Source organism: Tamandua tetradactyla, chromosome 19, assembly GCF_023851605.1.
Source record: "Tamandua tetradactyla isolate mTamTet1 chromosome 19, mTamTet1.pri, whole genome shotgun sequence".
Lineage (NCBI taxonomy): Eukaryota > Metazoa > Chordata > Mammalia > Pilosa > Myrmecophagidae > Tamandua > Tamandua tetradactyla.
This window is the reverse complement of record NC_135345.1, coordinates 42420156-42447597: the sequence shown is the minus strand read 5'-3', so window position 1 is coordinate 42447597 and position 27442 is coordinate 42420156. Positions and strand designations below refer to the sequence as shown.

Here is a 27442-nt window from a genome sequence, read left to right as displayed (position 1 = left end):
TCCTTTGCAGGAATATGCTTCACAGGGGTTCATCCCAAGATTGAGGCTCAATCTATTGAATTACTTGTCCCCACTGCTTGCAAGAATAACGGATACATTATTTTGTTACATTTCTCTTCCCCCTTTTGGTCAGGAAGGCATTGTCAATCCCATAGTGCCAGGGCCAGGCTCATCTCTGGGAGTCATGTCCCACATAGAGGGGAGTGTTCTTTTAATTAAGCACCTACTGTGTACTAGGGATTGGGTGTGGGACATTGGAATTATAGTACTAAGTCAGACTTAAGATTCTGCCCTGATACTGCTTACATTTGACTGAGGATGACCACTATTATACCAGTTACTGTAAAGTTAAACCATATAAATTGCCAATATTCTAGTTTTTGACCCCAAAATGGCAATTTCATATGATTCAACCTAGTGTAATGATGAGTCCTGCGAGGGGTTGTATGGTGCTGAGAGAACATATGTCAGGGACCCTAAACCGGACAGGGGGTTTCAGGGATGACTTCCTAGAGGGAGTAAAGTTAAGGATAAGTGTAAGCTAACAGATGGACTGGCAAGGATTTAAAACATTAGGAACAGCATGCATAAGCAGAAAGAGACACAACAGAGGCTGGGGGGCGGGGTAGCCGGGATCTTCCATATATGCCTTTTTAAGGATATTGACTTTTTTCTAAGGGTAGTGGGAAGAGAGTATAGGGATTTGAGGAGAAGGGCAATATGATCAAATTATACATTTTTTAAAGGTCATTTTGGCTGCGATGAGAGCTAGACTGCAGAAGGCGGGAGTGGATAGGATGAAGCTAGTTGGGTGACTGCAGTAGTAGTCCAGGCTGGGAGTTTCCAAGATGCTTTCAATGTAGTATCCCATTTATCCTTATAATTCTCATACGAGGTGCTAACATCAGCTGCAGTTTACAGATGAGGGAGCCCAAGGCCAGAATGTTACATAGCATGCATATGGTCAGATGGTCCTGGTGGAAAGGACAAGAATCCTGTTATCTGACCCTTGGCCCACTGGACTCTGGTAGCTATAAGCCTATGTGTTTGCAAACTGGGTATGGGCAGTGTAGTTCCTGATATTCTCATCCCTCAGTGGGGGATACGAGGTGCGAGGCAGCTTTTTTATTATTATTATTGTTTTTTGCCTAGATTTATAGAGAACTGATAACTTGAAATTAAACTGGGCCATCTTTTTGGAAAAGAAAGAAATATTCATTTCATGCATGTCTTTATACCCTGTCTCATTCCAAAAAATGCTGTATATGGTACAATAAGATAAAGAAGAGATCAGTGTAGGCAAACTAAGATGATGCCTTGAGCATTGTAAGTCCAATGAATGTTTGCCCTTGGATCCCACCTTTTGTCAATGCTGGAGTCAGGAGCGGCGCTAAGATTCATATGCCTCTCAAAATAGAAACAAAACAATTATTCAGCTCAGTATAGCTTTCCTTGTACTGGAATCTGAGAAAATATCTCCAAGCTGTTCTTCATAAAGACTCCATGGTGGAGTGAGCAATATCCGTAGCCGGCTAACAGTACAAGGAATAGGTGAAGGGGTTGGAATGAATTAATGAACCTAATTAATATCTGGAAACCATTTCTTACATCTAGCAACTGCCTCACAAACCTTAGTACTGTATTTGCTACCTAGATGTGTGAGCTTTGGTAAGGCGTTTCCTCCAAAGTAAAAATCAGGGGTGCCCTGGGATAGCCAATGTATCAAGGGGGATGTGAAGCCCTAGAACAAATGTGACAGATGGGTTTTGCTTGGAGATTTTTATGACAAAAAAACAAATATGGAAATATCATGATGGGGTGCAATGAAAAGTGTGTGTGAATTTTGATAAGAAAACGTAAGAGCTTGAAGTTAGTACTGGCTGCTTCAGGCTGAGTTCCCAGACCCCCTAGCTCACACTCCTCCAGCCATTATCCCTACATTGAAAAGTCAGACAGATAGGATCTAACATCAGACACACTATTTTATGAAATTTAAAAATAGGGTTGTCTCTTTGTAAGGTATAGATTTTTATGATAATGATATTTAAACATTTTCCAAAATGAATTGTGTTTGGAGCCACACTGGAAATTAGATCTTTCTGGGAACAAAGAATTTTGTCTAAGTATTTAATTTGGGGGGAAATTTTCTATGTTATTTGAACAGCCATAAGTGACACATCAGTGATTCTTCTTTCCTTCCTTATTAAGATATATCATAAAAGTACATGAATCCCGTGTCATTTATATATGAATTTGCTTTCAATTCATAGATAACATTTTTCAAAGGGGAAAATTTGGCCATTGTAGAAAGAAAACTGACAGTTTATCAAATACTCTTCTGTTGATTATTAGCTGCTATCCCAGGATGCAGCGTTGAGGCAAATCTCTTTTTACTGATTTGGGCTAGCCATTATGCCATATTGAATCTTATAAATTTGGACACTTAGATTTCGCAGCAGTTGGGAGACAATATTTTTTAAGTCAGGCAGATTATATTTCCAGATACGAAATAAAGGTATTGAATCAAAATCTTCATCATGTGAATATTTTCTATATCATGACTTTTAAGGTCATGCTAGGACCCCAAATTGTGATCCTCACAGGACTCTCCATGCAGAGACCACTCTCAAAAGAGTCGTAACAGCACATTTTAGGACAGAATAGCAAGTTGCGTTCCTGCCAGCTCTGAATGATTGGTGGAAGATGGCAGTAGTACTCGTTTCAGTGGTTTTGGAGATCCTAGCTAGATCAGCCAGAAAAAGTATGATGATCCATTAGTGTTGTGTACCAGAAGCTATGCATATACAGTCTTTTTTTTTCATATACAGGGTTTTTTGTACTCTTTCCTAAACATTATATTCATTTTAAGCTGTCAGTACCTTAAAGATGGTAGTGGGCAAAATACAACAAAATGGAATAAATCGGAGTTTAAAAAAAAACGCTGGTCCCTATTTCTTCAGGGGTGGAAGGAGGAATGAAAGGTTGCATTTCTTGACTTGTGGAAAGCATAATATTAGAGTCATGGTAGTTCATTTTTCTGAAGATAATGGTCCCCAATTTCAAATGCACATATGGAAATTATGTTGAAATAGAAAACATTTCTAATTTTTTTCTTTTAACCTCTCAGGATTTGTCTCAAAGGCCACTCCAAAAATTGAGTTGAGAAGTCCTAAGCAAACTGTCTGAATTTTCCCGTGTACTCGTTCTACACCCTATTCAGGACCAGACACATCAAATTGGTGGTTTTTGGTGAGTACACCGCCTGGGTCCTTTTCTTATCCACTTAAGATGAACATCAATTTTCATTCCTATCAAACAAGATATCTGCTGTAGTAGTGAACTACTAGTGAACTACCGCCATAGTGCAAACCTGGTGTGTGTTTAGGTGGCAGCATTAGTGGTATATACAACATAAGTAGTTTTGAGTCAACCATGTAAATCCTTCTTTCTTTGTTGAACTTACATCCTTGTGGCCTGGGAGGAACAACTGCTGCATGCATATATGAGCATCTTATGAGTTAAGAGATGGGGCATAATTCTGTATTGCTTATAAATATGCCCCTTCCCTATGCAAAAAAGAGGTCAACAGCATTTCAAAGTTGTACTTTAAATGTGATGGACACAGGGAAGAATTCTTTGTACAAGCCAGCCCAGGATTGAGTGTTGCAATCTTGTAAGTTCTTGAGCAACCACATAACCTTCTCTGTCTGCTTCCTCACCTGTCATTTAAGGATGAAATTAACTCTCATGTCAGATTCTCTTTCTGAGTTGCGACGATCCAATCAGTCATATCATATGTAAGAGCACCCTGAAAGCTATATAATTCACAACAAACAGAAATTGTTTTTCTGTGGGTGATAAACCTATGGATACTGTGGCAGGGGAAGGGGAGTATTTAAGTCTCACCCTGAACCATGGATAACCAGCCCTCCCCAACCCACAGCTACAGCTCAAAGAGCTGCAAAACGTGGAGGCAATGGATCCCTGTGTGTCAGGGAGGGGGCTGCTGGTGACACTAATGTGCCCAACAATCCCCCAAAGAAAAAAATTGCCTCTTCATATCCTCTATGGTGGGTTTGGATTTTAGTTCATTGATTCAGGAACTCAGAGATTTAAAATTTTTTTCAGTTGTAGTATTTTTTTAAAAAGATTCCAGATGTACATTATTTCTTCAATTACCATATTTTAAGGAGTGCACTGCTTTTACTTGGCATCAGTTATGAGTTGGTGTTGAAACAACTCAGTATTCCCCCAGCTGGAATGGTTGCTAATTTCTCCATTCCTTGGGGGCAGGTTCATTCTATTCTATTCGATCGTTGCACATGTCCAGAAAGCAGCCCAGAAAATGGCTCCACTAGCTATACAGTATTAGCATATTTGTCATGGAAATCAGGTACATGTTTCTGGTGGCTCTGCCTTGCCATTGTTTGCTGAATGCTTCAAACTCCGAGTTGACTTAGTGCGATTTTTGGCTAAGGGAAACATCCAGAAGTTGTGGGTAGAATTGCGTCAACTGCAGCTGCTGGCTTGGTGCAATTTCGAGTACGGGCCATTTTTTTTCCCCCTTTCTATAAAAGAGTATGTATTAAAGGAAATTCTGGAAATTATTAAAATTTCCTATAATCTCAGTTGAAAGATAAACACAATTAACATTGTGGTCTTTTTACTTGGTTTTTTTTTTTTTTTTTTTTTTTTTGGTTTGCTTTTAGAATTTTTTCGTACATATGTTAACCAAGATTTAACAAGATTAATATAGTTGAGATATAAAATAAATATTGTATCTACAGCTGTGCCTAATTTAGTGTGCCGTTTTCTGTGTTTATTACATTACATCCAAATATATTACTATGTCCGTTACATTATCTTATATAAGATAATGTATATAATTATCTTATATAAGATAATTATATAAGACATGTATGCCCACTGTAGTGAGCATACATGTGTATAAATCTGCTTGTGTTTCTGGCTATTTTCTTGGGGTAAATTTCCTCCAAATATGGAAGGAAATTAGCTTCTAAATTTGGAAGCATTGAGCTAATGAAAAGGAACTATTTAATAAACACTGTAAACCTCTTGATACTGTCCTCTAGGAATCTAGTAAATTATCCCTGCCTTCCCATCTATCACCACCCATCATATACGACCATGTTCATTTCAGTGCATACATGTTGAAACCAAGTATTATTGATTTCGGAAGATTTATAACTATACATACATCTATAGATGCTCAGGAAGTAAAAGCCCCCCCCCCCGCCCTTTACCCACTCACCCCTATTATCAGCTTTTTTAAAAAGAAGATCATAACATCTGATCTACATGGTCCATCAACTTTAATCTTTTGGATCTCTCTATGTAAAAAAAGCATGTTTAGGGCCTGTATTCATTTATTTGGTATTTCAACACTTCTGTTCGTTTCTGTCTTGTGTACTTCAGGGGAACAAAAGTAGATTTTTTCATTGCCTATGGAAAGTTTAAAATTTAGTTGGTGAGCCCAAACAAGCAACAAACTGAATTAAAAGTTTATGGCCTTGGATAGGCCACTTAACTTCTAGTCTGGTTTCTTCCTCTAAGGGGGAAGCTCAGTTTGAATCTTGTCTATATCCAAAGAGAGTCTAAAATGTTTTTCAATGCAAATACATACTTATACATAAGATTGTGAAAAAAACAGGAAAGATCAGTAGGCAGATATCTAAACTTCAACATGAGCTTCCTGGAAATCTCGGTTCAAAAAAAAAGAACATGATGTGTAATATAGCTTTCATGGTCTGCCACCAGTTCTTTAGAAAAGTTTTCCTGCACTAAGTACTAAAGACATTTTTTTCAAGTTAAACATATTTTAAATATCCAAGTATAGTAATAGAAAAATTCTTCAGGGTGGCCTCTAAGGTTTCTTTCAGCTTTAACATTCTATAATTTATAAGTAAAAGATAAAATACCAGATGCCGAGGACCCCAAAAGTAAGAGAATGGTCATTGGGCTTCACAGGAGATTTGTAGAATCAAGGACAGAATTTTTTTTTTCAGTACAAAATTATGTGTTTATTTCTTTTTTATTTATTAATTAAAAAAATTAACAACAAACAAACAAAAACATTAACATATCATTCCATTCTACATATATAATCAGTAACTCTTAATATCATCACATAGTTGCATATGCATCAATTTAGAAAAAGAAATAAAGACAACAGAAAAAGAAATAAAACGATAACAGGAAAAAAAAAGATTATACATACCATACCCCTTACCCCTCGCTTTCATTTATCACTAGCATTTGAAATTAAATTTATTTTAACATTTGTTCCCCCTATTATTTATTTTTATTCCATATGTTCTGCTCGTCTGTTGATATGGTAGATAAAAGAAGCATCAGACACAAGGTTTAAGGACAGAATTTTAAAGCTGTAGATCCGAATCTTCTCCCTCACCTTGGCACCCTGCCCCCACTCCCCAACACTCACACACACACACATTAAAGTCCACATTTGGACTGTCCATGGATTTTTATCAGGGTTTCAAACTTTGGAACACATAAAAAATGTTTGAGTAAATATTTAAACTCATGTATATTTAGTTGTCCTTCACCATCACCATCTACTCCTACCACAATGTTCACATTATATGGCCCAACTGCTGAGCTGGAATGAGCAGTTTCTCAGACTGGGCCAAACTTTGAGCAAACTTCTGCCACTATCCAAAGTGACCTTTCTCTCTAAAGTACTATTTTGGACATTTTGTGTCACCTTGTAGTACTGATCCGTTTCATACTTATAAAGACATATATACAAATAGGTTGGAGTGCCTTCCAAAAGCTAAAATCATGAAAGAACTGTTTTAGCCTTCCAGACTAGCTTTAGTCTTTGTCTTGAAGCAGCAAAGATGTTTTTTATTTATCAGATCACAGAGTTATTAAAAGCCTCAGTTGCTAACATACGGATCATTGGCTTCTCTTTTCCCCATCCATCTCTTATTACAACTATGAAGATAAAAAGCTGTATAATGTTGAGCATCATTTTCCTAATCATCTCCCTTCACCCCACCCCCCACATTTGTACTCTTTCCTTCTTATTCCATATACTAACTGCACTGATTTTACTGGATTCTTTTAAGTACCTTTCAGTCCTCCAAGTGAGCGTGTGTGTCAGCCAGCTAAGCCAAAGACACACATATTCACACTCAATGCTCATTTGGAATTATTTTGCTTCCTGGTGTAGGCTTAGGTGGTTTCCCAGCAGACAGGTTGGAGAAAACTGAAGAGACTGGGGACCTGGGATCTGTAGCTAGGATACGGCAGTGAAGCAGTGGCTGGGATCAGCGAGCATTTTGATGTAAACACGCTTCATGAAATCCCCAATGAAAGAAAAGTAGAGGTTGGCAGCGTTTTAGGCCAAGATGAAAAATGTAGGGATATATGTATATGTTCCCACGTGTTATGTGTGTATACCTGGCAGAGGGGGGAAAGAGAAAGGACACCTCACGCTGAATGTGGCTGCAAATGATGGAATACAATAGATGAAAACATCTTTTGCACACACAAAAAACTTCTCCACATGCTGCTTCAGGGAAACAGCTAGACTAGCCACAGTGAGGTAGGTAACTGTATTTCAGAACAAAGATGTTCTGTTCCTAGTGAGGACAGAACATAGGGTGTATGCAATGTAGAATGTGAAGGTCTGTCTAGCTTTCATTTGCCAAATCCTGAGAAGTAAAAGCAGCCACCAGGCGGTGTCATCCATCCCAGCTAGCATCGCCTGTACCAAAGGGGCTGGTTAGACTGGCCTCTCTCTGATGGTCTTGGAGGTGACAGAAGCTGCCCCGCTAACATACCTGACAGCTGCAGAATTCGCCACATGAGTGAGATTCTCAACAGTACAGCACTTGGTGTTGGCAGTTGGGTGTCTAAGTGCCAAATAAATCAGTGTTAAATCTTCTAAGACTCTGGCTTCAGGACCTTTAAGCAACAAAATGTGACCTGCCCCGCCTCCCTCGTGGCCCTCATGGGGCATTTTCAAACTATGTTTGCAGCTGTAAGTATTCGCTTTCTCTTTGCCATAAAAGGGGATTTGGAGAAAGGGGAAATAATGAAGCCGATTAAATTGTCTGATGCAAGGTAGGGGTAAGATAGGGCATGCTTTCTAAAGCAAATTTGTAAGACTGGCGGACTTATTTCCCTCAAAGCACTTAAGTCATTTCACACTTTTATTAACGTGAAGAGTATCTAATAAAAGACTGGCAATAAATCACTAACTCAAATCAAATGTGTTTTTAACTGGTAGGTTTTCAATCAAAATATTAACTCCAAGTACCCACATTGAAAGTACAGAGATACATAAGACACAAACCACTAACAGATACCAACAACAGCCTAGGAGTTTAATATACCTGAAAACTCGTAGGCGTCCTGACACAGAACACTTCACTCTAAATGCTCTAAGTTTAGTAAAACTCAGCATGTATATTTTCTGTTCATTTCCATTTCTGTTTTGTGCGTTTCTTTAATTAATATTGGTCTGCATTTATGTAACTTAAGGATTTCCAACTAACTTTTTGGATTTCCAACTAATTTTTAACTGCCTTATTAAATTATAGAGACTGGGGAAACTGGTTCTCCTCTCTCTTTCCATCGTCTACTCCTTCTAATAAATAGCTTTTCTCAGAAGTAAACAGAACAACTTCATTTATTCCCCTAATCTACAAATTCTACCTCAGAAAGCAATTATTTGTAAATTTACCATTCAAATTATTTTCAATTGGCAAACCCTCTTTCTGCCCCTAATTTTATTTTTTTTTTCATTTTTTCTGCCCCTAATTAAAACCACGTGTTACATTTTGTTTATATGGTGAATAGCCATTTATTTATTTATTTAAATAAGGATTAAAGCAAAAGACTTATCAGACAGTAGCATCTGTCTAGTCCTACATGCTACTCTAACATACTTATTAATCAAGGTAATTACATTTGAAAACTAGGGATAGTAAATGAGAATTTAAGATGAGCGAGAGAAAAAATAATTAACAAGGGGAGGGGAAAAGGTGAATAAAGAGAAAAGATAGTGGGGAGTAAGGGATGGCTTGGAGGATCCCTACTTTTTAAAAAGTTGGGTTTTTTTCCTCTCTACAACATAGGATGTTGTTTTCCTGGGTGACATGTACCTCCCAGGCACATGGGAAAGATAGAAGCATGAGTGACATTTTTTGGACTGAGAACCTTGCATTTCATTTATACGTATATACACACACACACACACACACACACACACACACACACACACACATCTGTGAATTTCTGGATTATATTGCTCGTATCAGTTTGAACTTGTAACTCTCTTCCCAACTCATAAGGACCACAATGCATGGTGGAGAGCTGGTCAGGAGCAGAGAAATAAATACGGGGAGAAGGGACTCTATCCCATCTCAGTGCCTTGCTCACTCTTTTTATTTAGCCATAGAAAGCAAAAGCACCAATGTTCATTGGTCCATTTTCTTTTTAAAATTAAAAAAACAAAAATCCTTCTCCCCATTTAAAATTAGTGCTTAGTCCTGAGACTTGGGTTCGATTCCTGGTGCCTGCCCATACCAAAAAAAAAAAAGTTATTAGTGACTGGTTTGTAAAAGTATATGCTCGTTGAGGAAGATATAGAAAACATAGAAAAGCACAAACAAGAATAAAATTTTCTATTGCATTCTCAGTACTTAGAATTAAGCCACTAAAAATATGTATATAGGGCGGGCCGCGGTGGCTCAGCGGGCAAAGTGCTTGCCTGCTATGCCGGAGGACCTCGGTTCGATTCCCGGCCCCAGCCCATGTAACAAAAACGGAGAAACAGAATACAATAAAACAAGAAAATGTTTAAAAATGTTTCCCTTTCTTCCTTCCTTCCTTCCTTCTATCCTTCCTTCCTTCTCTCTGTCTTTCCTTTAAAAAAAAAAAAAAAAAAAAAAAAAAAAAAAATATGTATATATAGATACATATATTTCTAAAAGTTCTGGACACTTGTAGTATATAATAAACAAGATTGATATCATGCTGTAAAAAAAAAAAAAAATTAGTGCATAGAAAAGCCACCAAGCCACCTTTAGATTAGCAGCTTAAAGATAATGATCGGTTATTTTAATAGCTAATAGTTGCATTTTGGTGTTAAGATTTGCAATCAGTAAAGTCCATCAGTGGTTGGAGTGGATTTTTTCCCTTAACATCTATAATGCCTGAGCTGAGTATTGGAAATACCAGTTTTCCATGCCAAAGCTGACCTATCCATTCTTTACTGGGCTCCTTTTGGCCATGCAGATACACACTCAGACAACACTGTATGACCATTTGTACACAGTTCCAAATGCAGGTAGACCATAAAAGCTATATAGTTGAACATCAGTAGATAAATAGTGAAAATACCCAAGACAATTTGGTGGTAGTTACAAATATAAAGCTTTTTTTTGTAGCTTTGTTCTACCATGTTTCTTATAAAACACAGGTCTCATTTATTGATCCTTCTTTCCTTTCTTCCTTCCTCTCTCTCTTTTTTTCTTTCTGTTCAAATATTTTTTCACCAGTGCTAGGTCCCAAGGATACCAAAATAAAATAAGGGTCCTTGCCTGTGAAAAGCTCCAGTTATAGCTAACAAAATAAGGTCTAAACTACATAATGTACTTTTTCTAATACATTTCAAATAGTGCAAAAGTATGTGGAAATAGCCTAAAAAATATCTAGTCACTTCATAATAGAATGTGAACTTCACATTTTCTATTGTTAAGGGACCTTTTTAAGAAGATCCCACTCAGGCTTGCAGAGACTAACAAACAAATAAGTAGATAAAATTGTTCTAGTTTGCTGGCTGCCGGAATGCAATATACCAGAAACGGAATGGCTTTTAAAAGGGGGAATTTAATGAGTTGCCTGTTTACAGTTCTAAGGCCGAGAAAATGTCCCAATTAAAACAAGTCTATAGAAATGTCCAGTCAGAGGCATCCAGGAAAAGATACCTTGGTTCAAGAAGGCTGATGAAGTGCACAGTTTCTCTCTCATTTGGAAAGGCACATGATGAGCACGGTTAGGGTTCCTCTCTCATCTGGAAGGGCACATGGCAAACACGGCGTCATCTGCTAGCGTTTTCTCCTGGCTTCCGGTTTCATGAAGCTTGAGGCGTTTTCCTACTTCATCTCCAAAGGTCGCAGGCTCGTGGACTTTCTGCTTCGTGGTGCTGCAGCATTCTCTGCTCTCTCTGAATCTCCCATTCTCCAAAACGTTTCCTATTTTATAGGACTCCAATAAACCAATCAAGACCCACCCAAATGGGTGGAGACATGTTGTCGCCTAATCCAGTTTAACAACCACTCTTGACTAAATCACATCATCCAGGGAGATGATCTGATTACAGTTTCAAACATACAGTATTGAATAGGAATTATTCTGCCTTTATGAAATGGGATTTAGATTAAAACATGGCTTTTCCAGGGGACATACACCTTTTCAAACCAGCACAAAAATGTACAATATTCACAAATACCTACTACAGAATGGCCCAGGTTCCCTTTCACACATGGTTCTTCCTTTCTTTTATAAAATTTATAATAAAAATTAAGCAATTGGGTATTAAGGCTTGTTAATCTTGCCATGCTTTCTGCCAGAAGGACCAGCTCATTAAACTGTCAGTTTTGTTTTTCATTACATGCAAAAATGAAAAAATAAAAGTCCAAATTTCACAAGGGGGAACCAAAGATAGAAAACTAAATAAAAGAAGACCACCTTTGAAGTACTTAATGAATAAAAAGAAAATGTATTTGCTGGATTAAAGCTGCAGTTTAATATATACTGTCTTTAAGTGGTTTCCCACTGGACAGTTCACTTCCTTTTTTATTTTTTCTCACAAAGAGCCTATGATAGGTTAGTGCCATAAAATACTGTACTATTTCAAAATATCTTTTAACTTTATAAATAGCCCCACTTTCCTGCCCAGCCACTACTTCACTGTAAGTTCTGCCCTGAGATATTGGTCAATGAAGTCTGAGGACATCATATTAAAGGGGATCTGGTTTTCTTTGTGGTAGCAGGTACTGTCTCATAGTTGCAACAGAGATGATTAATATTATCCAAATAAAATCAGAGGTCACATCTAAAACTGAAGCTAATATTTGACTGTGCCACTTGATTTCAGAGCCTTTGTTTCAGGGCAGGCAATTTTCTTACAGGCCCCTATGATACTATGGTATACTACCATTTGACAGACTGCCAAGAGGTAATGATAGAATATATTGTGTAGTGCAGTTTGTCATGTATAACATGATAATATAATAATAGACCATATTATTATTACATAATTAATCTTTATAAACTACTAATATAGCTTGAAATTAGAGAGAAAAGAATATTCATATACCATCATAAATACTGCATAAGCTTATATTTGGGAAAGTTTACCTCCTAGGTTTTCTGTTTTGGCATGAATTCAAGAAACTAAACATGCAAAATACTCTTTGCACACACATTTTAGATTTTTTTTAACTTTTAAAATTGCATAACATATATGCAAAGCAAAGAAAGAAAAAAGCAATAATTTTCAAAGCATTCTTTAACAAGTACTTACAGGACAGATGCCAGCATTTGTCATGGGCTACCATTCCATCCTCTCAGATTTTTCCTTCTAGCTGTTCTAGAACATAGGAGACTAGGAGGAGTAAACATTTTTTTATCATCACAATTGATTTTTTTCTTTTTTGTGAAAAATAACATATATACAAAAGTGCAATAAATTTCAAAGCACAGTAGTTATTTTTTATTAATTTTTTTTTGTTAGAGAAGTTATAGGTTTACAGAAATACCGTGCATAAAATACAGAGTTCACATGTACTGCCCTATTATTAACACCTTTTATTAGCATGGTACACTTTTGTAATTATACTGTTAACTATAGTCCATCATTTACAATGGGGTTTACTGTGTTGTACAGTCCTATGTTTTTTCTTCTAATTTTTATTCTAGTGAAATATATATGACCTAAAATTTCCCATTAACTACATTTAGTGCTGAATGTAAAGTTTTGAAAACCACTGCCTAGGGGGGTGTAAGGGTAGTTCAGTAGTAGAATTCTCACCTCCCATGCAGGAGACCTGGGTTTGATTCTCAGCCCATGTACTTCCCAAACAAACAAAATTCAACGAACAAATAAAAATTCAAAAATGATGCTGCAATAAGAGGATACTCACATGGAAAAAGAATGAAAGGTGACCCCACCATACAGCATACAAAAAAAAAAAAAAAAGTAAAAACCACTGTCTAACACAGAGGCCTAAAGATACATCCGTTCAGTTTTTTTCTAGGAATCTGAGATAGTTCTGGCTTTTACATTTAGGTCTTTGATCCATTTTGATTTTAGTATATGGTGTCAGGTAAGAGTCTACCTTCATTCTTTTGCAAATGGAGATCCAGTTTTCCAAGCACCATTTGTTGAAGTGACTGTTCCTTCCCGATTAACTGGTCTTTGCCTCCTTGTCAAAAATTAGTTGGCCATAAATGTGGGGGGTGATTTCTGAACTCAGTTTGATTCCATTAATCTATATGTTTGTCAGGTTCTTTACTTTTAATTAAACATTTAGGTTATGTAAATTATAATCCTTAAAACACTTTCATTTAAGAATTTAATTCCATAGATTTTTAAGTCTTAAAATATAATTTGAACCTGTTAATTTCTTTACAAAGGGTCAGAAATAGGCTGTGGGACAGTCTGCAGAACTTTTTGAAAGCTTAAAAGAGAGACTGTGAGAGTGGGGCAGTGACATAAGGGGAAATGGTAGAAAGAACTAGTTTCCCAAAAATTTTACTATGGAGCTGTACTTGAATTTCCTTCAGCTATTTCAACCATTGTCCATTTGTCAATGATACTGGTACTATTCTGTTAATACTGGCTATAGCTAAACCTGCAGTAAGTATGAAAGTATCAAAGGAAGACAGTGTCATAGTAGAAAAGGCCTGGGGTTTGACATCATATGGACCTGAGTTTGAATTCTATGTGACCTTGGGCAATTTATTTAATTACTTTAAGTGGTAATCCTGGGCTTTATATAAAAGGGGGCAAAGTAGCTAACATTGATCAAACCCTAATTAAACTAAGTGGTTTTGTTTCAAGCATTTGGCATATATTATCTCATTTATCCCTCAAAGGGACCTCATTTTGCAGATGAGGATAATGAGAACCTGAGAGCTGAAGTAACTTACCAAGGTCACACAGCTACCTACTTAAACAGCTGGGACTCGAACTCAGGAATCTGACACTAGAACAGAGGCGGGCAGACTTTTTCTGTAAAAGGACAGTAAATAGTTTAGTCTTTGTGGTCATATAGTTTCTGTTAGAATTCTGCTCTACCTTTGCAGAATGAAGTCAACCCACAGACAATATGTAAACAAATGGGCGTGACTGTGCTGTAATAAAACAGTTTAGAAAAATAGCCAGAGTGCCGAATTCGGCCTAAGGCTGTAGTTTGCTAACCCTTGCTCTTGAGCCCACATTTTAAGCTTCTCAGAGAGGTGTCATGAAGAATCATAACTTAGATGAAGTTTCTTGTACTCATCGTAAATGCTCAAGAATGGTAGCTAACAGTTCACCATAGGGTTTTTCACCTGTGGAGAGATGATTTCTATTTCATCTTCTTCCTTGTAGGGAAGATAGCATTTGGGCTATTTATTCTCTTGTAGTGCATTTTTCTTCTGAGTGTGTGCATCCAGTACTCCAAAAATACTGGCTATACTGGTAATACTGACATATTACCTTTCTCTGTGATGGAGCTTTTTTTCTTTTTTTTGCATGGGCTGGCACAAGGAATTGAACCTGGGTCTCTGGCATGACAGGCGAGAACTCTGCCTGCTGAGCCACCATGGCCTGCCCTATTACCATCTCTGAAATCATAAATGATGGCAATCAGCAGGGTGTCCTGTTCATCAAACAAGCTCTCTAAAATTGATTTTGATTTTCATGATTTAATTATCTGACACAATATTGTTGTGTATATATATATGTGTGTGTGTGTATTAGTATGTTTGCAATGGTGTGATACATGATAATGTAATTAATGCTAAGTATAAGAAGATGAGGAGAGTCACCACGTTGGCAGGATTCTAGTCTGTCTCTAAATATAATTAAACCTAAAATGTGCAGGTTTTCAGTCTTTGTCAGCCTGGGTCATTGCTTGGAATCTGTTTGACCTTCCATTGTTTCTTAAACACTTTATTGAACCACCTTGTAGCTTTGCCACTTAATAAATGTTTGTTGGGCAAACAGTCTGTGTGTGCCCCCTCCCCATCCTGCTGCCACTGTCCCTAGCACAGTGTTTTGTACCAAAATAGAAGCTCACCGCGTTAGAGATTGATTAGATTATTAAAAAGGAACTCATAGGCCATGTATTTATTTGACAAATATTTATTTTCTATTAAGTGCCAGTCTTTGAGGACCCTGTGGTGAACAAGAAGGGACATAGACTCTTGCCTCTTGGATTTTACGTTCTAGCTATAGAAAGCAGACTTACACAAGATCATGGAAACAGCCACAGGTATTATGAAAGGAGAATATTTACAATAAACAGCAGATTTGGCCTAGCAGACACAAGACTAAGGTTCTCAAAGTACAGAACTTCAGATTTATTTTGTGCCTTTAATTCTCTGGTTTCTGGTCTCCCATTTCCTTATAAATGCTACTCAAACCTCCTGCTGGCTTAAAAGAATAGTTCATAAACACACTAATAAAAGCTCTTTATATTCTTCTTTGAACCTCATCTTCTGCCCCACCTCTGTCTTCTACATTTCATCTGTTCTGGACTATTCCAGTATTATTGCAAATGCCCATCTTTGCTCATGGTGAGCGCTCTTTTCCTCTTCTTTTTCTCTCTTTTTTTTTGCACATCCTTGCTTGACCATGAATTTTAAGGACTGTGCAGCAGTGCAGTAGTCCCCACTATTTCCCCAAGCACTTAGCACAGCCCGGAAGGCAGCAAGTACCCAGTCAGTATTTGAATGAATGGGTGAATGAATGAATGAATGTATGCACACATATCATTTGACTGTTTATTCCATCAGATCACTGAATTTTGCCGTTAGGCAATGTTCCAGGAGCATACTTTTAGTGATGTGCATAGAATGTCTCAAAAAAGAAAAAGTATGAATCTTACGTAGGGCTCTTACATTATTAAAGAAACCAACTGTGACATTTGAGAAATGTCCAAGTCTTAAAAACCAGACTGTCGGTATTTTTTAAGGATCTGTGAGGTAGAGGGGGTCTGAATTCAAATGAGACACTTGCGTAGATTGGCAGACCCTTGTCCGGACTTAGAAAATGGTGTTTGTGCAATCAGACCCTGTCAGTTTGCCTGTGATGACAAATCAATTAGACAATAGAGTAAGGCGGACAGGGCTCTGTGGTGGTGGGAGATTTGGTTTGAAAATTTAAATTGATGGGTTTTCAACCAAATGAAATGTGTACTTTGGTATCTTAGAGACACAACCTTGGACTCTTGTTTGTTACACAGTTCTGTCTTGGCGGCCTTGACAATGAGTCAGATCAAGACACCAAGTCCATTTTGTGGGTGGAGAGAATACAAAATAATAATTCCTCCTCCTACTATTTAATTAGTATTTACCATGTGTAAGTATATAATCTCAGTTTACAGTTTTGAAGAAGTCGATTAGATCAATAGTTCTGAACAGGGGGCAATGCCCCCACCCCCCAGGCATCTGCATATCTAGAAAGATGTGGGGTTGTTAATCAGGGTGGGGTGGGGAGTGATTCTGGCATCGAGTGGGTATTGGGCAAGAATCAAGAATGCGAGAAAACATCCTACAGTGCACAAAGCAGTCCCCCAATATATTAGAATTATCATGCCAAAAATGTCAGCAGGGTCGAAGTTGAGAAACTCTGGACTAAATGACTACCTAAGATCCCTTTGTAGCGTAAAGTTTGGGATTTTATGATATTAGATCATGTATGCAAAAGAATTGTACAAATTGCAAAATACTGGATAAATTAAAGCTACTATTATTTGATATAAGTGATTGCTGCTTCTCCTTCTTCCCTCTGGTATCTGTCTGCCCATCAGCCTTTCTGTTCCTTGTCAGATCCGTCAAAGGCAAAGGTCAAGGCAGCAAGATAAGGGGTGAAACCAGAAGTCCCTCCCATGCTTGTTCACTGCTTTGGGAAAATGTTAAGCCAGGAGGCATGTATGTGTCTGCCCAATGTGCAGGTTTTATTTTTCAGCTTTACCCCATCAACCCGTTTTGTTGAGAAAAAGTGTAAACGTGTAATGCTTACATAAAGGGAACAAGATGAGGCCTAGAAGCACAGATTGCTATTTGTGGGTTGCAGTAGAAAATTTCCCCACTCCACCCTTTTGGGCGGGGGTCTTTACCCCTCTTCTGGTATGCAGCCAGTATCCCTGGAAACCCACAGCAAAATGCCTGCATTTCTGGGACATGTTGATAGATGTGCCTGAGAAAATTGATCCTCTTGGTTTTGTGTTTGTTTATCAAACACAATAATTCATTGAATGGTGTGCTTTGCCATAACAAAATCCGTACAAGCATCCACACAGTTTAAGACCCAGTATGAATGAACTCTTCTCAGTTAGCCAGGAGCAAGCGGGCAGAAGCCATGGTCCAGAATGAGCTTATTCCATTCCTTCTTCCCCTTTTCGGGATTTTACCAAATTGAAAGAAAATTCACCCAAAGATTTTTATGTGTCCAAAGGCCAAACCTTCAAATAACATACGACTGCTGGCTGAGATTGAAAACAGAGACTATGCTTCGGTCTTCAGCTTACTATTTGGGCCCCAAGGTAAACTTCCAGTACTTCTGTCTCCATTTTGAGCAGAACTCCTTTTCCAGTTTGCAGCTCTGAGGTAATAGGAATATCCGGGTGCCAGAGGTCTGCCTGCTGGTGGGAGTGTGCTCTCTGCTGTTTACTCTAATGGGTGGTGGTTATTTGGCACAGGGCAGGGAGATAAACGGTCAGAGTAAGGCCAAATCTTGAAAACTTTTTGCAGAAGTGGGTCTACAGCCTTTTGTCCTGATTTGTGGCAAAATCTTCCTTTAAAAAATAATTTTTCTGTAACCTACAAGGTCATTCTAAAATCCTGTGATGCAAGCTTGAATTCCTAAAGAAAAGAAATAATAATTGCTAACTTTTTAAAAACTCAGTATTTGCAAGACTGCCAAATGCCTTCATATATTACCTCATTTAATTCTGAACCCAATCCTCTGATGTAGGTGCTGTTACTAGACCCATCTTCCAAATAGGGAAATGGAGCTGAGCTAATTTGCCTCATGTCACATGGCTAGTAAGTGGCACACTCATAATTTGAACTCATATTTCCTTGACTCCAAAGTCTCTGCTCTTAACCACTGTGATATGTATTCTATTGTATATATTGTATGTGTTAGGTCATGCTTAAGCAGTGACTGTAAATAAAGTAAAATTTTTTATGGTATGAATAAGGAACATCAAAATAGAAATCTAATGGCAAACACGGATAGAGTTACCTCTTGGATAAACACATTCTCAACCCTTTTACTGAATTAAATTCCAGCTAATAGAAGACACCGCTACCCTGCTGAATAGATCTTCAAATTGCAGTTTTTCAGCTGATCAACTAAAACTCTTTCAAAAATTTCAAAATTGCATATTCATCTTCAACAAACACACACAGACAGACACCTTAAGCTCTGAACCAAAAGTTAATTGGTAGCTTGAATAATTCTAGAGTAAATTTGTGCCCTATTTTTGATCATATGTTTATGACCCAAAGCCTGGGTCATAAACATTGGAAATACTTCCCATTGTACCCCTCGCCCTCTAGAAAGTCCCAGTTCAAAGTTAAAATCTTAATGAAAAGTATTTTAACCTGACAAGCTCAAACTCCACCTAAATCAGAAAATAACAATTCTAGCTAATAGATCAGAGTAATAATAGCTTGGTTTGAAAGCATATTTTCCTCTGCGTGTGATTTATATGCCAAACCAGGAAGAAATCGTGGTTTATTTCAGATATATTGCCATGCTTGTTTAATGTTATCAGCCTTCTGTGAAGACCTGAACATTTTCATTTGTGCATGGGTGGGTGCATGGGTGGTAGTGGCGTGGAAAGGGCCCTGCCTCAGAGGATGTGAGGGTAAGTGGACCTTTTGTTTCCCATGCAGAAGTCTCTTCAGGTTCTTTTTGAAAACGGCTCTACAGACTACTCCAGCCAAGGGTTAGGTGAGAAACAGGCTTACACCAGTGGAGAGAATCACACTGCCAGAAGGCTTACCTGCAATGCAGGGAATCCAGGAGACTCTGATATGCCAGTCTACACTAGCACCCAAAGGCTTCTCATATTCACTGGTTTCAAGTAGTCTGGGATAAGCTCTTTGCCTATTTTCCCATAAACACTGAATCCTGCATATGGACAAGATTATCGCCTCAAGTTCAAATTTCTTAAGCTATCATTTTTTAAATACTTAGTGCTGGGTTCTGCACTAGGAGATTTACATGCATCACTTCGCTTAATCCTTACCAAAACCCTACGATGAGAATCGTTTAGGGACAGCTGTGGTCCAGACTGTAAATCAGGTGTCAAGGTTCAAAGACCAGCTCTGATGCTCATTAACTGAGAATGTTCTTAATCTCTCTGTGACTCAATTTCCTTATTCTGTAAGATAGAGATCCTAATAATATCCCATACACATACTCTGAGAATTGGAATGAGTTACTACATGTGAAGAGCTCACCACAGTGCCTGGCATTTCATAGGCATTCAACAAAGTTTTTGGCATTTTGAAGATAAGCCTGTTGAGGCTCAAAGAGGTTAAATGGCTTTTCTCAAAGTCATAAACCTAGCAAGGAGAGTCAAGATTTGGACCTACTTCTTTTTGACTCCAGAAACTGCGTTTATTGAACATCCTAGAAAGCTTAAATCAGATTACCCACTCTGTTTAAAAATGTCCAGATGGTGGATGAAATTGTGTAATCTTGTGCTGTTTATCCAGAATCTTTAAAAAAGTTATAGACAAAGTCCAACCTCTGAAGTCCACTTTCATCATTCATTATTTTCACAACTTTTTTAATCCAAGAAGTAATCTTGTCAATCAATAGATAGTATTTCTCACTCCTACTTCTTAGACCCCCCCCACTCCCTTCACTTTTCTGAAAAGGGTATTCTAAGCTAATTTTTTTCCCATCTGAAAACATGTCTATTTTGCCTCACTTTTGAAATATTTAATTTTTTTTCTGAGCATAAAATTCTAGATCAGCTTTTTATTTTCTTTTAACTTTTTTTATTTTTAATTTTTACTGAGATATCTTCACATACTGTACAGTCCATCCAAAGTATACAATCAGTGGCTCACAGTACCATCACATAGTTCTGTATTCTTCACCATGATCATTTTTAGAACATCTGCATCACTCCAGAAAAAAGAAATAAAAAGAAAAAAACCCTACATCCCATACCCCTTATCCCTCCCTCTCACTGATCACTAGTATTGCAATCTACCCATTTTTTTGCCCTTTACCCCCCCCCCACACTATTATTTATTTATTGTCCTTATTTTTTTTACTCATCTGTCCATATCCTGGATAAAGGGAGCATCAGCCACAAGATTTTCACAGTCACACAATCACAGTGTAAAAGATGTATCATTATACAGTCATCTTGAAGAATCAAGGCTACTGGAACACAGTTCAACCAGTTTCAGGTTCTTCCTCTAGCCAGTCCAATACACCATAAACTAAAAAGGGATATCTATATACTGTATAATAATAACCTCCAAGATAACCCCTTAACTCTGTTTGAAATCTCTCAGCCACTGACAATTTATTTTGTCTCATTCCTCTCTTTCCCCCTTTTGGCCAAGTAGGCTTTCTCAATCCCATGATGCCGGGTCCTGACTTGTCCCTGGAGTTCTGTCCCATGTTGCCTGGGAATCATGTCCCTCGTAGTGGGTACAGCAGTGAATTCACCTGCCACGTTGGTCTAAGATAATTTTGAAGTCTCATTGTGGCTAGGCCTTTAACTTGGGGGTACTATGCCCTTATTAGGAACAAATTATTAACAACATTGAGGGACCTTTTTGAACCAGTTTCTGGTGAAATGCGTTAATGCTCAACTATTCACTATTTGAAGCACAGTTCAGTTGACTCAGCTCTGAGGTAAGCTATGCGAGAACAGGGATCATCAGTAGCTAGCATAGTATTTGACACACAGTGGGTGCTCAATAAATGTTTACTGAATTAATGTAGACAAAACTTCCGTATCTCTGTGAAAACGTTAGAAATTATTTCTCATGTCTAAGTGTTAGGAGCTGAGCCAACAACCTTTATTAGGTATCTCTTCCTCCAGGACTCAAAAAATGTCACCATGGGAGCTAAGTGGAAAATAACTTAGAATGAGGAAAAGACGCAACTCAAAAAGCATGCCTTTAAAATACCTCAAAAATTTAAAACTGGCCCTGAAATTGTCTCATTGCTCAGCATAGGAAATGGAAGGAAATATGACTGGTAAACTTAGCAGTACGAATCTATGTTAATTTAACCTTGATACTTTCTGTAAATCTCCTAGAGCAAGGACCAACAAACTCTTCTGGCAAGGGCCGGTAAGTATTATAGGCTTTGCAGGTCACACAACCTCTGTCTCAAATACTCGACTCTGCCATCATAGTGCAAAAGCAGCCACAGACATTACATTTTTAAAATGGGCATAGCTGTGTTCCAATAAAACTTTATTTGCAAAAACAGGTGGTAGGTCAATTTTAGTTTGCCAACCCCTGATCTCAGGTATATATAATTGTAATAAATTAACCCTTCTCTTATGTCTCTGAGAGAAAGGTCACATTAGTTATAATGCTCCCTTTTTTTAAGGCATTAAATAAATTGTTTATCTTTTCATATATGTAAGCTTGTGGTCTGGATAATTCATTGATAGGCACATGATATAATTTATTTAACTGCGGTATATCAGACATAAAGATAAGGAGAATGGCATTTGTAGACCATAAAATAAACTGATTCAGTGCATCTTTTTTTTAATGGCTTCTAATGAAATGCTAATTTTATTAGCTCTTATTTTTGTCCTTTTTGTATCTTTAAGCCTTCTGACTTTTTCTTAGTGTTTTTTTAATTGTGAAAAATAACATGTACAAAAAAGCAATAAATTTAAAACACACCACAACAATTAGTTATAGAATCGATTTCAGTGTTTGTTATTGGTTACAGTTCCACAATTCTAAAGTTTTTTTCCTTCTGGCTGTTCCAAGACACTGGAAACTAAAAGAAATACCAATATTCAGGAGTTGTACTCATTTGTTAAATCCTGTCTTCTCTTTTCTTTATTTGTGTGATGTGTGTCTGTCTGTCTTCTCTTTTATAACACTAGCCTCTCCTTTGATTTTTTTAATTATTAATTTTTATTGACATATATTATATACATATAAGTAATCCAAAGCATACAATCAGTGGTTCACAATCTGATCATATAGCTGTGAATTTATCATCACAATCAACTTTTTTTTCTTTTTTATAAAAAATAACATGTACACAAAAGCAATAAATTTCAAAGCACACTACAACAATTAGTTGTAGAACAGATTTCAGGGTTTGGTATGGGTTACAATTCTACTATTTCAGGTTTTTATTTCTAGTTGCTCTAGATACTGGGGACTGAAAGTAATATCAATATAATGATTCAGCATTCATACTCATTTCTTAAACTCTACCCTCTCTGTATAGCACTACCATCTTTCTCCCACTTTTTAGGGGTATTTGGGCTATGCCCATTATTTTTTTTAATATAATTTTTTTTATTAGCAAAGTTGTAGATTTGCAGAAAATACAGTTTGCCTGTACCCTCCAATGAATAATAATTTGCATCACTGTGGTACCTTTTATTACAACTGATGAAAGAATATTATTATATTGTACTATTAACTCTAGTCTGAAGTTTATATTAGGATTCACTGTTTGTGTTGCACAGGCCTATGTTTGTTTTTAAAATTTTGATTCTAGTGACCTACTGACAACCTAAACTTTCCCCCTTTAACCACATTCAAATATATAATTCAGTGCTATTAATTATATTTACAGGGTTGTGCTACTATACTTGTTTTTAGGCCTACATTTGTAGTTTTGTGCAAAAGGCACACTTAACTTAGTTATTGCATGTATGAATGCCTGGTGCAAATTAGATTTATGTATGTGTGTATGTATACTTATATGTGTATATATTTATTCCTCTCCTAGCTCCAGTATTATGTGACATGGCTTGCAATAAGGTGAGCAATATAAGTAACTAAATTCATGGCACTGGCAGCATAGAAGACAAAAAAATGAACTATAGACAAAATTAGAAAAACATGAAAGCATCTTGTAATGTCCTATACAATTATTAAAACTGGAGTGAAGAATTCAATCTAGAACTTCCTTGTAGTCAAAGGAAAAAGGGAAACAGGGCCAGTAAAATGGTGTAGATAATGAAATCTCAGGAGAAAAAGGCTTTTCTTGGTCAATAGATGCAAGAAATAATCAGTAACTATTTTGAAATTTTTAATTTCAAAAACTGACACCAGCAAATTCTTAACTGAAAAAAAAAGACAAAATTAGTGGGGTTGAAATTAATTGGGAATGCTTAACCATTAAAAGACTTTCTTTTTTTTTTTTTTTTTTTTTTTTTGTAAAGTATGGTAGTTTCAAACAAGTCATCTCCACGTATCAAAGGAGAACAATATAAGTTCTGTTCTTTTGGACTTTTCAGCAGTTAGTGTTTTAACACATAAGATCTCAAATTGCTTCAGAGATTACATGTACCTCACATTTCCTTCCCATGTTATAGATTATAAACACGTGTACAAATAGCTTTCTTAGGGATTTATTTTTACCATCTATTTGGAAGGAGGGAAGGATTCTCATGTTCAAATCTGATAATGAAATTTCTGTTTCACCTTGAAACTAAAGGAACTAATGTGTCATCTTCAATTTACACTAGAAAAAACTTAATAATCTTTGTCAACCAGCTTTCAAGCAGTTGAAAAGCATGGAAAATAAAAAGTAAGAATACGAAGTCACATCAAATAGATGCTTTTAAAGAACTGAGAAAAATCTGTCTTTAAAAATTACTCTAAAATTGAAAGAAATTTTCTTAAGTTATACCCAGAAGTTTGAATGAAAGGTAATAATAACTGACATTTCTTGAAAACTCAAAATGTTCTAGGTATAACTGAAAGTGCGTTGTAGATATTATTCATTCCTCTAAACAACTTAATGAGGCTAATACTATCACCATCATCCCCACCTTACAGGATAGTGAAACTGAGGCATGGGGCAGCTAAGTACTCCTGCTGTAGATTACACAACTAGGAAGTGGTGGAATTCACACATAACCCCACAATCTGGCTTCAGAGGCCACATCCTGCCCCTCTAAACTATACTGCCTCTTTACATCATAGCGAACGAACCAGAAGGATTGTTATAGCCCATTGCAAATATCTCAGACATCTTTTGGGTCACTAAAGTTTTGTTTTAATTTTATTTGTTTCGTTTTGTTTAGATGACCAAATTCATCTTAATTATCCTTGAAAGTTCCCATAATATTCTTGTATATAATTCCTAGTATAAATTTTTTTTTAAACTGAATGATGCTCTGGGTTCTACAATTAATGAGGAAATCTTATGCAGCCATTAAAAACAATGTTTTCACAAATATTTTTAAGAACATGGAAGAATGCTTATAAAATGAAGTGTAAGAAACTAAGTTCCACCTCTCTCCCTTAAAAAAAAAGAACCTAGAAAAAAAAGATGGGCAAATTTAGTTGTGGTTATCATTGGGTGGGAAAATTACAGATAGTTTCTCTCTTGTTCACTTTTCTTAGACATTTCCCATATAATTTACTTGAATATTTTTAAAAATAAAAAAATTAAACGTCATTTTTAAAAAGCCCCATCAACGGGGTTTAAGAACACAGAAAATTGTAAAATGAAGTAAAACAGGGTACAAACACAATGTGCAGCTCTTAATGATAATCTTATTGCATAATTACGGATTGTACCCAAAGAACTGTATGCTGGCCCAGTGTAGACCTGCACTGCCCAATACAGTAGCCTTTAGTCACACCTGGCTATTTAAATTGGAACTAATTAAAATTTAATAAAATAAAAAATTCAGGTCTTCATTCATATTAAACATGTTTTTAAGTGCTCAACAGCACCAAGTCACTAATGACACAGTATTAAATCGCTCAGATGAATATTTCCATCAACTCAGAAATTCTTTTGCACAATGCTGGTTTAGAACCTGGAGCCAGAAGGCTTGGAATCAAATCCTAGCACGAGCCTAATACTTGATGTATGCAATGGGCAATAGTTCTTTGTGGATTGATTTCAAATTCATGAATGGTTTATACCAAGGATTTTGTCTGAACCACACCATAAAAATCAGACTTACCAGCTAGGAGACCAAGTCATTGAAAATGACAATGTTCCATTATTTCTTCCTGGTGAAAAGCTTCAGTACACAGCTATGTATCTGTTTTACCTTTTATGGCTATTATTATATAATATCCTCAAGGTTTTCCTTAATAATCAATGTCTCTGCTGTAAATACAATTCTTTAGTTTCATGCCTTCATTGAAAAAGACTGTCTTAAAAAAATGAAAAGAAAAAAGTCGTGCTCTCCAAAGTAACAAATAGGGTAAAATACTATAACTGAAAGGAAATGAATCCATTTATACTGCAGGAATTAAAGAAAAGATATTGCCATTTGCTGCCAGCACATGAGGTTTTCAGCAACAATTAGCAGGTTCTTTGTGCTTCAAAGCTGTTGGGGTACTGATTAAGTGAAAGTACTTGCTCACTCTGGTTCCCCCCTCCCCCCCAGTCTTTTCCTGCAAAACAACGTAACTGTTGCAGAGCCGCTGTATTTCCAGAGCTGTCTCCATCTTATTTCTCCTCAAACCATCCAATGACCTATTAGAAGCGTGCAGAAGTTATGCTGCAAAAAAAAAAAAGCAGTAGACAAGTTCCGGCTCAACTTGGTGCAGCTCCCGCATTAACCTCTGCACTCGCTTGTGCTTCTCTTAGGTTTCCGCAAGCCGTGGATGCCTTTGACATTATGACCGCAGAGGATTCCACCGCAGCCATGAGTAGCGACTCGGCCGTGGTGTCCTCGGCCAAGGTGCCCGAGGGTGTGGCGGGCGCGCCCAACGAAGCAGCGCTGCTGGCGCTGATGGAGCGCACGGGCTACAGCATGATGCAGGAGAACGGGCAGCGCAAGTACGGCGGGCCTCCGCCCGGCTGGGACGGGCCACACCCGCAGCGCGGCTGCGAAGTCTTCGTGGGCAAAATCCCGCGGGACGTGTACGAGGACGAGCTGGTGCCGGTGTTCGAGGCTGTGGGGCGCATCTACGAGCTGCGCCTTATGATGGACTTCGACGGCAAGAACCGCGGCTACGCCTTCGTCATGTACTGCCACAAGCACGAAGCCAAGCGCGCCGTACGCGAGCTCAACAACTACGAGATCCGCCCCGGTCGCCTGCTCGGCGTGTGCTGCAGCGTGGACAACTGCCGCCTCTTCATCGGTGGCATCCCCAAGATGAAGAAGCGCGAGGAGATCCTGGAGGAGATTGCCAAGGTCACCGAGGGCGTGCTCGATGTTATTGTCTACGCCAGTGCGGCCGACAAGATGAAGAACCGCGGCTTTGCCTTCGTCGAGTACGAGAGCCACCGCGCCGCCGCCATGGCACGCCGCAAGCTCATGCCTGGACGCATCCAGCTGTGGGGCCACCAGATCGCTGTAGACTGGGCTGAACCTGAGATCGACGTGGACGAGGATGTGATGGAGACGGTGAAGATCCTCTATGTGCGGAACCTGATGATCGAGACCACTGAGGACACCATCAAGAAGAGCTTCGGCCAGTTCAACCCGGGTTGCGTGGAGCGCGTCAAGAAGATCCGCGACTACGCCTTCGTGCACTTCACCAGCCGCGAGGACGCCGTGCACGCCATGAACAACCTCAACGGCACCGAGTTGGAGGGTTCCTGCCTGGAGGTAACTCTGGCCAAGCCGGTGGACAAAGAGCAGTACTCCCGCTACCAGAAGGCGGCCAAGGGCGGTGGCTCGGCGGAGGCTGTGGCGCAGCAGCCCAGCTACGTATACTCCTGCGATCCGTACACGCTGGCCTACTATGGCTACCCCTACAACGCCCTCATCGGACCCAACAGGGAGTACTTTGTGAAAGGTTAGTGGGGCCCCCAGAAGCCCCAACTGCTAGGTGGGCAGCACAACAGGGTGTTGTGTCATTTACTCAGCCAGGTAGAATTCTCACTGTTTGGGTTTCAGTTCTTAATTCTCGATTCCATTCTTTGCTGGCACTTAATGCCTTCACTCTGTAAGCATTGAGAGAAATACAGATGGTTCCTGTGTATATTGGTGGGCACTAAAAT

At 38.1% G+C, this 27442-nt stretch overlaps 1 protein-coding gene across 25 annotated transcripts in view; it reads left to right on the top strand.

Moving 5' to 3' along the window:
* The window catches only part of RBM47 (RNA binding motif protein 47), a 192230-nt gene that overhangs the window by 155036 nt on the left and 9752 nt on the right, over positions 1 to 27442 (top strand). For 24 of the 25 annotated variants that reach the window (XM_077136689.1, XM_077136677.1, XM_077136685.1 and 21 more), the window contains 2 exons: positions 3128 to 3249; positions 26081 to 27237. In XM_077136689.1, coding sequence (XP_076992804.1) covers positions 26112 to 27237 — 1126 coding nt within the window. In that variant the 5' untranslated portion in view covers positions 3128 to 3249; positions 26081 to 26111. The remainder of the gene's footprint in view (positions 1 to 3127; positions 3250 to 26080; positions 27238 to 27442) is intronic. The other variant, XM_077136697.1, reaches the window with a different exon arrangement.